General features: G+C 36.9%; 1 protein-coding gene across 4 annotated transcripts in view; it reads right to left on the bottom strand.

The window, feature by feature from the left end:
* The window catches only part of THADA (THADA armadillo repeat containing), a 162342-nt gene that overhangs the window by 131224 nt on the left and 17286 nt on the right, over positions 1–13832 (bottom strand). For all 4 annotated transcript variants that reach the window (XR_005106923.1, XM_037405051.1, XM_037405054.1 and 1 more), the window contains exons 20-22: positions 13302–13460; positions 11962–12119; positions 6552–6661 (exon numbers count right to left, since the gene is read on the bottom strand). Coding sequence is in view for 3 of the 4 variants with exons in the window: in XM_037405051.1 (XP_037260948.1) it covers positions 6552–6661; positions 11962–12119; positions 13302–13460 (427 nt within the window). In the remaining variant the exon portion in view is untranslated. The remainder of the gene's footprint in view (positions 1–6551; positions 6662–11961; positions 12120–13301; positions 13461–13832) is intronic.

Here is a 13832-nt window from a genome sequence, read left to right as displayed (position 1 = left end):
AGCTAAACTCCACTTTGCAGTTCTCTTCATCCAATGCATCAACGCATACTGCAAAAGCTACTACTTCCAATCGTGTCTGCGGCTGGTCTTAACCGCCCTAGCTAAGCAGAATTTAAATGTCTTAGTTTAGTCATGCAAAGAACAATGCTCATCTCTCTTCAGTATGTTATCTTAGGATTGAACCAGACATCCCATGAGGTGTTCACATCTGCTGTGATGCAGAAGAACACAAAAGTAAAGCATTAAGGAAAAATCTAAAAGTTGCTACACAGCATACTGAATATTTTATTCTTAAGTACACTGAGGGTTTTTTTCCCCTTTCAGTAGTAATACAGAAATGTACTGAAACCCAGTAAACCTCAGACTCCCTTAAAACTGTATTGCTTTGATCTCGCCACAAGTAATTCTACCTAGTTCAGTCACCCACCAAAGCACTTTTTTTTTTAAAAAAAAAAAAAAAAAAAAAAGGTGAAGGAGTTATTGCATTAAAGTTAGAAACCCTAGAGGCTATTGACTTTGCAATGGAGATGACTACTCCCTTAAATCTGGCAGCTCCATCTCCTTATGGTCTGGCAAGAAGAATATTGTCTTAAGAAACAGGTGGCCCTACATTTTAAGAATAATGAAGCTTTACAATGTAAAAAATGGTGGTCTGAAGCTCAAATGTCATTTTTGAGAATGAAATAGTAATTATTTTCACCAGATCAAACAAATAGTATTGATAATTAAAATGTAAACATAGCAACTTGATACACAAATTACATAAGATGAAGTACAGTAAATGTTATTCCACAAACTTCTGTCTGTCCATCTGCCAGTTACAATTTCATACATGCCCAGAACCCTTTCTGTGGTCAGTATCAACGACTACAAAAAGCCTAGCAATCCAAAGTTAAAGCTAAACCCCTCACCCTAACTCATATGGCTGGATTTGCTCCTGTCCAAAATTAATGGTGTGTTAAGAACGAAAGACTGATCTTGGGGCTTTGGCCTTCCTGGATATCAGTGGTTTGTGGCATCAATTTCACATGACCAGAAGCATTTTTTCACATGAGTATATCCAGAATTCAGTGTTTCCAATTGCTGTAATCAGTCCCTATCTGGGGAAAAAGGGGTTTTCTTTCACCATCTCCCCTCTCTCAATAGACCTGTAGTACTACTACTCCTTTTCACGTAAGTAATGTGATTCCTATTCTTTATAAAGTTAAGTCTCCATACTGCCCCAGCACTTCTCAGACAAATAAGGAGACAAGAATCTATAGCCTCAGAAACACACTACTATTCAAGGCACAAGTCAAGCTAGAAAACGTCTGCTTTTAAGTACAACTCCTCTGAAACCATTAAGTCCTTTCACTTGCAGCCTTCGTTTCACAGCATCTGCTCTAAATGAAGCAACATTTTCCATATTTTATAGGTGCATTGAGAAAGGTGCTATTTTGAGGTTTCCTTAGCAGTAAAGCAGAGCAGAACAAACTTTGGGTGGCCTCAACATTTCAGAGAGACAACAGTATTACCCCTATCTCTCTCTTTCACCAGGCAGGAAAAGAAATGAGGGGAAATATGAACAGTTAAAATTATCAACATGTCTTCACACTGAGCAGTGCCTTAACATTGTATCTTTTATTTCATTATATAGTGTACTTCCCCACCTTACAAGCACCACAATACATAAAAACAGGTTTTTCCCGCTAATTTATTTCTCTCCATTTTAGACTTTCGTTCACATCTGTGATTAAACTTTTGCTGAAAAGTTAGTGACAATTCTAGCACATTTCACTAGAAAGTCCATTAACGATGTTTACGTTTTACAAGTCTTCCTAACAGACCACAGAGGCCTGAGAAGGCAAAGCATTACAGTCACTTCAGAGCAACAAAATGAGTCAGGAGCAGCATTTACTGCAAAGGGTCCTGCCAAGAATCCCGGTTCCCCAACAGAAGAAAGATCAGACACTGACTAGGTACAGATGAATGATTTCCACTGGTACTGGATTAAACATCTATAAAATCAAAGCAGGGTTTTTCTTTACCATTACAGTTTTCCAGAAAACTGTAATGGATATGGTCCTAACATGTTGCATATACATAAAATTGTGTTCACCAAGTTTAATTTAAGCTCCAAATTCAACATTTAAAAGTGCTCAAAATACATTCTTCCTAAATAACAACATTGCACTGCATGACATAACTCTTCCCAAACCTTCCCCTTGCGTTCTGCAACTCTGAGGCAAAGCACTAGTGCCATAACTATGCAACACCATGATTCTGAGATTTCTGGAAATGTTTATGTTCTCCACTTGGTCTCTCAGAAAAGCTCCACTAAATAAAAGTGAAACAGGCAAACGACCATTTGGAACAAAGAAATTGTTTGGGTATTTGTAAGGATTACAGGATACTCAAGTTTAAGACCAATGCTGCCCAGAGGCTTCCAGGTACTTTCTCTAAACCAGCACATTATCAGACCAAAGGGGCATTTGTAATTTCTCAGGGCCTATGAAAAGAAAATATTTTTTTAAAAAAAACATTACTTAGTTCATTGATATGAACATCTCTTGTAACTAACTGTATGGTTATGCCTGCAGCTGCAGACAATATTAAGCAGGCACAACAAAGTGAGCATTACACCCCCAGAAGGAGTATGAACAGGGAAAAGGAAGAATGGTAACTTGCCTACTTAATAGCACACTCAGCAATTTATATCCAAATGTCAAGACAGAGATCAAATTTCACCAGGTTCATAAGAAATCTCCATGGAAGAAAGATTTTTCTTTCACCACTAACTCAGACAGTTCTGAATACCATTGCTCTGTCTCGAAAGAAGCCTACCCTTGGTTCTTATAAAGACTGGTATTTAAGAGCTGTACAGCTAAAAGCGAGATCAGATGGTAAATATTCCAGCATATAGTTTATAGGCAAACATTTTCTTAAAAAGAGAAGGATGTTCAACTGGAGTCATTCATAAAAGCATGGGAAAGGGATTTGGCACAGCCTTGGTGACAGATTTTTTTACTGGGTCTTAGAGAAAGATTGCGTTAAAGTGGCAAGGATGCTTTTGTAGGTCTTGAGTTCAATTCTGTTCAAAGTATTGTCTTATTATTATACATATACATTATTATAAGCTGCCCCAGATACAGCTGTAATAATATATTATTATTACAGCTGGTAATCTCCTCTGGTATTTGTGGAGGCAGCAGTAAGTTAACATAGATTCTGGTACACATATTTCAAGACTGTCTGTGAGACTAGCAGTTATGGAGAGTGCTAGGCCAGTTTGGATTTACCTGCAGAACGGAGCCCTTCAGCTGCAGCCAGATAAATGGAAAAACTCCGGGACACTCAGACCTGCAGCATGACTGCATTTGCTGAGAGACTCAACTGGCCCATTTTGCATAAGAGTCCCAAGACACTCCTCTTACCCCAGGAGTACCAGACCAAAAGAGTCACTGGGTATTCTGTTATCAGTCTCCTTCCTCCTTCATTTTAAATACAAATATTAGCATTGAGACCCGTACCTCCTGGCAAATACCTTCCTTCACTGAAACAAATCTATTTCCACAGAGCTGCTCTCTTGTTCTTGTAAACTGGTTTTTTGCAAAGGAATACTTGCAACACCTTCACTTTAAATATGCATCATCAAAAAACTGTTTTGGAGAACTGTTAATTCAGAAGAGGAAAATTACTTATACTCAAGTGCACTTTTTTTCTCTCTAAATGATACATACATACTTCCTAATTTTTTTAGTAACTTCCAGAAAAGCAGAGTTCTCTTAAGCTTGGCTCTTCGTTTGTAAAATGAATATAAAGATGCTCTTAAGTAGGTTGTGCTCCATTAAATACAATAGCAGAAAAAGGGAGAGGGAACAAACATACGAGGAACTTCTCTGAAGTCTGGGTAGATTTTTTTGCCTCAGCTTTTAAAAGAAATTTAAAAACTGAAAATCAAAGAAAAACAGCTTGTCTGCCATGTAGAAGGTCCGCTATAAGCTGACAGAATGTTTTATATGTTTTCCAGTATTTCACGCTTTTTAGTTTGCCTTTCCTACGAAGTTTTTTCTAGATAGTCCTACATATTGACTGAGATCAGATTAGTGGGGCTGTAACTGTTTGGATCACCTCCATTCTCCTCTCAAAAAGGTGGATGGAAATAAAAGATCTTTTGACTTTTTTTGGGGGGGGGTGGTGGTTTTGTTTTTTAAACAGTATTACTCTGCTGGCCAGACTCTTCAATCTGATGGGAGGAATAAACCTTTTGAAACTGAAGTAGATCATACAACTCAACCATGGAATTTTTAAATTTTTTTTTTACATCAACACATTTATCTTCACACCCAAAGTACTCAGGGATATTATCCTTCAATATTTAGCAATTGTTTCTATACATTCTATACATTCTATACTGTTAACAGCTTATTTTATTTTGAATACTGTATTAATTTAATGAACATTCAAAGAAATGCTGCTGACATTAAAATATACTAGCTATTGGCACAACATTTTTTAACTTGTCACTGTTTGTCTCAAAAGAGCACCAGTGCCTTAACTTGTTAATACTTCGTTATTTGCCTTTGAAAAAAACCCAGTTTCACATACAAAACTAAGTTTAGATAACAATACAGAAAGTCTGAAGTTATGATGTCAGAGATCTGCAAGAGAAGCACTAAAAAGAATGAAGGATTTTGCTGCTGGAGTAGGGGTTACTTTTTTTTTTAATTAAAACCCCCCAGTATTACAAGTGCAACATCAAATTCAGGAGACTAAATGAAAGTGCACACTGTGCTAAAGCATCTATAAATAGCAGCCATAAGTATGCAGCAGACAGCAGAATAATGTTTTGTACTTGACTTGGAAAAAATCAAAAGTATAAAATGACTGCTCTGTAATCCATTCAAATTAGATCACTAACTGAAGTGACAGTATAACCACTTCTCTAGAAAGTTGCCTAGATAAGTGAGATCACTTCAACTCCTATCCATGATAGTATGTTTCCAGTCATTAATCTTGGCAAGCTTTTTCTCACTCACTGCAGGAGCTGCTCTGCCGATACAGCACTGGAAACAGAAAAGATCTAGCCCAGCAGGGAACTTAAAAAGCCAGCATAAAGGGTGCCACTGGGCGATCATCTGATAAATCACCTTAAAACGTCCTGAACCAAGTTTTCATAATACAGAAAAAGAACACAACATTTACACAAATGTATATAACTTATATAGACAAGCAAAAAGATAAGCAAGAACAGTACCACACATCAGCGTCTTTTTCCTTTTAAAGTAAATAATCAAGTGTAAAGTAAGGTCATGCAAGCTCCCAACAAACTACTCAAGGCAATTTAAAATGCCTCAGATTGCCAGCACATAAAAGGAAATAACGTACCTTCTACAGATACATCACCAACAGAATCGTGGCTTTATAGCTTAGCATCTCACTGGCATACAGAATGAAGGTTGTAATGTGCCGAGTACCAATTTCTGTAGCAGTGCTGGTACCTACCCCACCAACATCCCATACCAGAGACCAGCCCCTCAGGTCTGCTAGGAAAATTGTCTGAGGGGACACTCAGTAAACCTGGTTAGCAGCTGGTCTGTACTTAGAGCAACAAAAGTGTTTCCATCACCAGATTTATTTTTACTTTAAGAAAACGCAGCATCGCTACCGCCACCACCACAAACAAAACTAACCCCTCTTCCTTCCTCCACAACCCCCAAAATAAACAAGAAACAGAGCAGTGCCTCAGACAGGCCCACACGGAGCAAAAGGGGAACACTGGTTACTTAACCTGGCATTGGTGTGAAAATACATGTACTTCAAATTGAAAATTGGACTGGTCTTTCAAGAAACCATATTAAAAAAAAAAACAGCAAAAGCCACAAAGTCAGTAGATGTTTTGATTTGCCTTATTAAAACCTGGGTAAGATATAATTACTATATATCACAAAGAAAGATTAACAACACTTTAAATAGGTAACTAAGCATGTAATGGAAATTCTAATGCTCTGGCCCAGACCTCAGGATAATTCTGCTCATTTAATTCTTCTAGGAAAGTATAAACTTATAAGAGGAAAGAAAAAAAAAATCAAAAAGATTGCATATCACATCTTGTGATGCACTGCCAGGTAGTCTTCCAAATGTCAGAATACACAACTCTGTGACAAGTAATGAAAGTTTCCAGGAAAACATCCTGGCTGAAACAAAAAGTCTGGCATTCATTCTCATGAAACGCCAGAGAACAGGGGGGTGGAGGGAAGAATTCTACACTCTTACTTTGCCCAAGCACTTTTAAGAGCTGTTCAGTAAACTAATACACCAGAAATGGAGAAAAATACAGCAAACATTAAATGTCTGTATTGTCTTTTGATGCCCAAGCACCATCTCTAACCATAAAGTGTTACAGTCCAACGCACAGATGTCATGTAACTAATGTCATAATCATGCCTACACCAAACTAGAAATAAAATCCACAGGAAATCAAGGATCTGCTTGTACAGCCAGTTTCAGGATCAGTGCCACAGTTTGGTAAAAGTATATTAAAAACACAGTAAGTTGCCCATTTTCTCTACCTGGAAAGCATTTCCGTAAGTTGCACAAAGCCAGCGTATGCCAATTCAAATGCACCCCTGTGCCTTGATTGTAGCAGATGGTGTTTAAAGTAATCCCCAATATTTTTAACCTAAAAAAAAAAAAAAAGAGAAAAAGAAAAAAGCTATTTGAAATTATATGTAGACAATTAATTTATATATGCAAGATACTTCTGCTACTAAAAGCAGCAATCCTACTCCTGGCTGGAAAGGCCACTGGCAAAAGCAAAAAGCAACTAGAAGTACTATCTTTAAAAAAGCCCCGAACACATTTACCTTAAGGATAACAAATAATACACTCTACTTTTTGAACTAAAAGGATAGGGCTATGTTTTTTCTTAAAAAGAAAAAAAAAATAATAAAAGGACATAAAAATTAGCTATTTGTCTAAGAGGAACACACATTTTAAGAGAAGAAAGGGACAACTCTGATTTTCAGAGGAAACAAACTTAATCCTTCCTGTTTGCCTTCACTCTTACCTAAAAACCCAAGGAAAGTATCTACTAAATCATATCAGCAGAAACAAAAACCTACAGAATTATTTGAGAAAGATTAAAAAAAAAAAATAATCAAACTTCAAAAAATGTCCCATAGAAAAACAAACCTACTTTAGCTATTTTAAGACTCTAGGTTTCTGCATAACTGCCTTTGATTACTAGAAACAAATATAAATATGAATACATTTTTTTAAAAAGTTGTATTTATGTAGTGCTGAAAGCTACACTTGTCTCAAAAAGTTAAATGCTATGATTTTTTTAATATATATTAAATATATATATATATATAAAACTTTCACTAATAGTTACTTTCTAGACTTCAACCAGGATACTAAGTTTTTAAAGTGTTTGGAAGTTTAGAATTCCACACAATATCATTCTACAGAAAGATACATTATTTTTTTTCTCTAATTCACATCAACTTTCAAGGTCTACATCAAACTTCCAATATAGTTTGCTTAAAACACATAGCACATAGTTAGTTCATGCAAAATGTTCTTCAGGACTATTTCCTAACAGTTCTTCAGCAAAATGTTCTTCAAAGCTTTCATATAAAACCAAGGATAAAATCATGTCAAGCTGCTTATAGAATTCTGCTTATTCTGTTATTTATAAAATAAATAATAGTAATAGGCTGACAAGTAATTAAGATGTCAGAGAAGTTAATGTTGCATCTAACTATATGGTTTTCAACCCTACCATTAAGTAATTCATATTACCCAAGCAATGAGATTGCAGTAATTGAAAAGAAAAGGAGACAGTCTACCACTTACTTCCTGCAGCTAAAACCCACCTAATGTGAAACAAACAGTAACTGGAGATATTTGAGCTAAAACAGTTATTTCTCTGCGTGGGTTTTTAAGATACCTACACTGTTTCAGGTTTTTTAGCCCAAAAGCAGGAGTAAGTGTCCTTTTTTCAGCATGAACTGACCCACAGACAGACCAGCTCTCCAGGTGTGTAAACAAAACCAAACCAAGAAAACCATACACATGCAAATCAAATTACTGTCTTGTTCCACCACCACCCTTCTGTTTTTAGAATCATTCATATGGAGATTTTTTTTGGGGGGTCACTTAACTTTCAACTTTACTATTTATATTTCTGAGTTTTTTGCAACAGCCACGTTGACTAGAACCTTACTTCAAACTGAACTGTGATATATCCATTTCCACTTATAAGCTACAGTTTGAAGAAAAAGCACTGCCATAACTCAGTTCTCGTAAATGACATAGGTCTGATCCTGAGGCACGTGGATAAGCATGGATTCTTATCTAACAGCATCACGCCACCCATGTCCATCTAGCTTCCCTGTGTCATAAAAAACAGCGCTTCATATATCAGGATGGAGAATAAGTCAAGGAATTCACATTTTCTACAACATCACAAAGATCCACAGCAACCGTAAAAAAAGGCGATCCAACTAACTTTGCTTGCACAGGAAAGAACACCGTTGTTCAAGCTAAAATATTCAAATATGGAGTAGGGAGCAAATATCTTGAATACATTTGATAATCTTGGTCAAAAACCTAGAGTACAACAGGTTAGTCTTAGTAATGCAACACCCAACAATTTATAGGGCCATGCTTGCTGCCAAGATCAAGAATCTCAGTATTCAATACACAAAAATCTGTACAAAAGGTTCTGAAAGTGCTCTGAGAAAGTGTTGGTACATTTATGCCTCCGTATCTCATTTTCCTGGCAATAAGATGCCACCAAAGTAGGGTCCCACATTCTAGAGAGTATTGTTCCAAACCATAAGGAGAAGATGGCTTTAAACCCACAAAGGACTGCAAAAGCACCTGTTAGAAACAACTAATAGCCAGTGAACTATTGCCAACGTTACTGAACTCCAGAGGAGATAGACTGATTACATTAAGAACCAGGGAAAGGTGTTTTTTTGGTGGGTTTGGGGGTTTTCTTTGTTTTACATTCTTCCATGAATAGAACAAAGTCCAAAGCAGCAAGGGGAGCCACACTTTTGCACTGATGGCACAGATAAGCAACAAGTACTGAGGGCTGTCAGGACTTTAAAGTCTTCTGCGTACTTCAAAGCTCCACCACAAGGGCTCAGATCAGCTCTCTCCAAGTGTCCAGTTAACGCAAGCAGAACCCCTGGCATCAGGACAGTACCAAGTCTTCTACTGCCTGTTTCTTTTCACTTTAGTACACAGTTCTGGCAAGCTAATCTCCCAAAATTGTCTTCAGACTTCACAGGTGAGACAAAAAGGAGTTTGAGGAAGAGTTACAAGTTACTCCAGGCTTGGAGTACTGTCTTACGATTTGCAGGTCATATGACAAAATTGAAACAATCTTCATTAGGTATCATGTTGTTGATTACATGGTGGTTACTAGGACATGACACTGATTGTATTGATTGTCTTAACAGGCAAAGCTCTTGGCCTGCCACCTCTGGACTTTAAGGGTCAGATGGAGAACGAAAGATAGAATATATATTTGAATATTCTTCCAGATATACTAGGCACTTCCTATGTGTATTTTTAAAGGCAAAGCAGTCATTGCAAACGGCTTAGGCTTTGAAGACTGACAATTAAAATACAGTATTCTAAGGCTCCTCAATACATGCATCTCTAAAGCAAGGAGATGAAGATGTGTATAATGGCATTTGAATGCCATGGAGACCCAATCTCTTACTCAAAAAACAAGGAAAGTGCAAATCTGATATTGTCCCAACTTCCTAGTAACAAAAAAAGCTTCAAACCAAAACAAAAATCAAACAAGACATGCCTCTCTGTAAACTTCTCCTATATAGGTACATATCACAACAGACAGCATTTAGAGCTACAAAAAGAAATGAGAATTAGTGCCACAAGCAGCTGGCTACCACCACACTGCCTACCAAGAAGCACAGTTCTCTTGTGTCATTTCTTACTGTGGACAGAAAGACACTGTCTTTTCGTTTGGATGCTCAACTAAAAAGGGGAGCAAAAAAATAATCAAAAGACTATGCACAAATTCAACACTCAGTATCATTCTTTTGTGTGAATGAATTGCAATATTAACACTGATCCAGTAAGGTACAATTTAACAGTTACTGACCTAGACACCAATCAGGTACCAAACAAGGAAGGCTTTGCAACAGGATGACAGAATGGCCAAATGGTGCTACCAGATTTTTCTCAACTATTACATAGCCCTGACTTGAGGCAGTATGATCAAGGTTTCTCTCAAGTTTTCTCCCTCTGTATTCTTAAATCTTTTTTAATACTTACAGAATAAAAGAAAAAAACGGACAACTTTAAGGGAAAGCTCTACACGCGTAAGATAGCAAAATCCAATTCTCTTATTCAACAACACTGAAAAATGTTTAATAAAAGCCTGAAGCCACAGCAGTTCTGGTATTGATGCTTTAGTTCATTTATGATCAAATCCCCCGCAGCCTCTTTCTCTGTTTTGTTTTTTTTTAACAACAGATTAAGTCAGTTACAAAAAATGCAGAGAAAATGCCCACGCTTTTTCCTATTAATATTTGTTACACATTCAGTCAAATTGGATTTCCTTGTGTAGTCCCCCGCAATCCTGAGGAAAATTAGGATTTCAAACTGATTTCTTATCAATTGGCATCCTTCATATTAGAATGCAGACATTCTGTTTTACAGGAAGACATCAGAAGTATGAAGAACTTAATGAGACATCTATAGGAAAAGAAGGTATGTTGCTTAACAACATAGTGTTTCTGAAAGGGCAGCTACTAATGTCTGCTTTCTAAATAAAGACAGAGATGCTACAGCTCGAGCTGACTCATTCTAAAATACCAATTCATTTTTCACTCGGAGCAGATTAAGGAACATAATGTTGGAAACACGTATCTGTTCTCTCATCTACCCTCCAGATCTCTGCAACAATACAAGCACAGCTGTTAACCAGATGAAAATGCGAAGGCTAGAGACAATGCAATAATAAAGATATTAACATTATTTCCATCGTACCACAACATTAGATAACATAAGAACTAAGATCTGCAGTACATTATACTATGATTTATTTTAAGATGGAAAGTTCTAACACCTTAGGAAAAACCAAATCAGTATTTTCTGTTGGAAAGAGATTAAAAAGTAGTATGTCTTGCATACTTCAACATTCCACGTAGAGATTGGTTGTGTTGAAGCCATATGGAAATGAAAAGGTCATCAATTAAGAACAGAAATTTAATAAACACAAAATATTTCCCAAATAAATGCCTGCGGTAATCTAATTTATTGTAAACACTGCATTCAACATCCTACAGGAGACCCAGATGGCTTATTAACATTTCTGATCTCTTAAGTCAAAAAAATTGGAGGAAAAAGCAAGTCACATTACATACAAATTATTCATAATTCAGCCTCCTGCGGAGGACAAGAGTACAACTAGTCAGCATGTTTGTTCGACTTTCAGAATTATTGATCATGAAGTTCAGTTAATGAAGAGTTTCAAGCCAAATTCCAACATCTCGAGTTCAAAATGGAACAAACCACACTTAGAAGAGGAAGTCAGTACAGAGGATTTTTAGCAACTCTGTTAACACCTAATATATACCAAGAGACACAGAGGGCAAGGGAGGACGGCAGGCAGGCATTGGTACCCCTAAACACAGCATATATCTTATAAATAACCAAATACAATTAGAATTAAGATTCCTTGAGTTTGTTAGCTATGTAATAATTTCTGTTACTACTACAGTTATGCCTTCCAAATACCACTTTATCAAAAAGTAGACTGTTAACCAAGTATTAAAAAAAAAAAAGAAAACTGTAAGAACATGGCAATAAATAAAACCACACCAAACTTTTCCCATACATACATTTAAGAAAAAAGTTTTCTGAAAATTGCCTTTCCCCTGCCCACCACCCCAAAATAAAGCAAAGGTTTTATAATAAAAATTACATCCCTACCTGTTCTACAGTAATCAACCCATCTGAAGGTTCAGAAGTAGCCTGTGAAGGCAGAAGTTTACACAGTGTCCCTAAGAGCAGAGATACTTCCTTCATGCTTCTCCAGCAACATACAAGAACCATTTGAGCTGTGACGTCACACGTTTGCCTTTCTTCACCTTAAAAATAAAAATCAACAAATGTAATAGTATCACTCAAGGTTCTCAGATGTAGACTTGTAATTTAAACTTCATTTAGCTTGATCTTCTTACAAAACACAATTAACTACGAAAAAAATGTCTAGACTAGCTAACCCAAAAGATAATTTGGTTTTGCTGACCCTAATTGCTTCCACTCCTGAACATTCCACTTGGGAAAGGCACCAATATACCACTTCACAAGGAAACTGCTATTTTTAAAGAGTAGAAGAGGTCTTCTGGTCACAGTTGCTATTCACCTGCACACTGAACTACACAAACACAAAACTATACAAACTTTAGAGCCAGGCTCCAACAAACTCCACGTCAATCACCAACCCAGCCTCACTGGAGGTGACCAGAGTTTTGAGCCAGGAGCCCGCACGGGAAGAGGCCTGGCAACGGCCTCCCGTGTCTAACGCAACAGCCCCACCTGGCGGCCACGGGGCCACCAGAACAGAGCGGCAGCCCCGCCCTCATGAAACAAACCCTCCGGCCCAACCAGAACGATTTTAAAACACAGGAAAAAAGCCAGGTAAGGAAAAAAAGTTCAAATATTTAAGACTTGAAAAGCTTGGAAAAAACAATTAAATTTAAAGATTTACAGATACTCTATTAATTTCTTCTGACATACACTAAATACACTGACGTTTACAATTTCTTTATCACTGTAAGGCTCGATTTCATAGCTGTTATTCATTGAAGTAGACAAATACTAACATTTTACTACTGGAATCTTTCAAACAGAAGCTTCTGCTTATGTAATTTCATGCAACAAGTTTTACTGCATTAACGTATTCCCCCCACTAGCCTTGTGTACACTGGAGAGGGAAATCACACCAACACCTTTCAACAAGAAATCAAAAGCACTGCGCGACAGAAAAGGTGTTAAAGATTACCTGGCCAGGGCAGTTAAGGCAATAGAGGCTAGGCCAGTATCAAAACAACTCATTTTCACTTGTGCTCTAAGAGAGATTAACCACAATCTTCCAGAAACACAGTGAATAGTCTTTAAAACCATGCCCATGAATGAGCTTCTGACAGATTTATTGAAGAAATGAAACATTATACAATGCAACCAAGTTCCAATTTTGATCACCCGCTTAAAATGCCTGCTGTATAAAGAATATCTTGATTTAATTACTAATACAGCATTGGATTTACCTCTTATTTCTGTGGAAATACTTTCCATTGGCCTGCAGTCAGCCAGCTTTTCAGACTGTACTTTGCAGTGTTCTTTCAAAATTTTTGCTTGCATAAAATAATCATTCGTGTCCTGTGGTTGTATCTCATGCAGAATCATCTGCAGGCGACCTGCACTTTCTACACATTAAACAAGAGGAATATTTAGGATAATTTTGTTTTTCACTTCCAGCTCTTTATACAAATGTAATTCCTTTTGGGTATCTAAATACAAAAGAAAGCTATTAGCACTAAAAAAAATAAATATGAAACTATGGTGATTACAAGGATTAAGGAAGAAAGAAAACTGGACTTAGCAGTCATCTGTTTTGAAAGACATGCAACATAATCTGCAATTTTATTTTATTTTTAGTGCAGAAGTTAAGACAACCTCTATCAGAAGTTAAGAGTGGCTTAAGATTATGACACAGAATGAGAAATTGAAAGGGAGGGGCGCTAGCTCTAGTTCTGAATTGCTGTAAGACAAACAGAACTTCAGAAGGTTCAGATTTT

Source organism: Falco rusticolus, chromosome 12, assembly GCF_015220075.1.
Source record: "Falco rusticolus isolate bFalRus1 chromosome 12, bFalRus1.pri, whole genome shotgun sequence".
Lineage (NCBI taxonomy): Eukaryota > Metazoa > Chordata > Aves > Falconiformes > Falconidae > Falco > Falco rusticolus.
The sequence above is the reverse complement of the archived record's forward strand: the minus strand, read 5'-3'. Positions and strand labels throughout refer to the sequence as shown.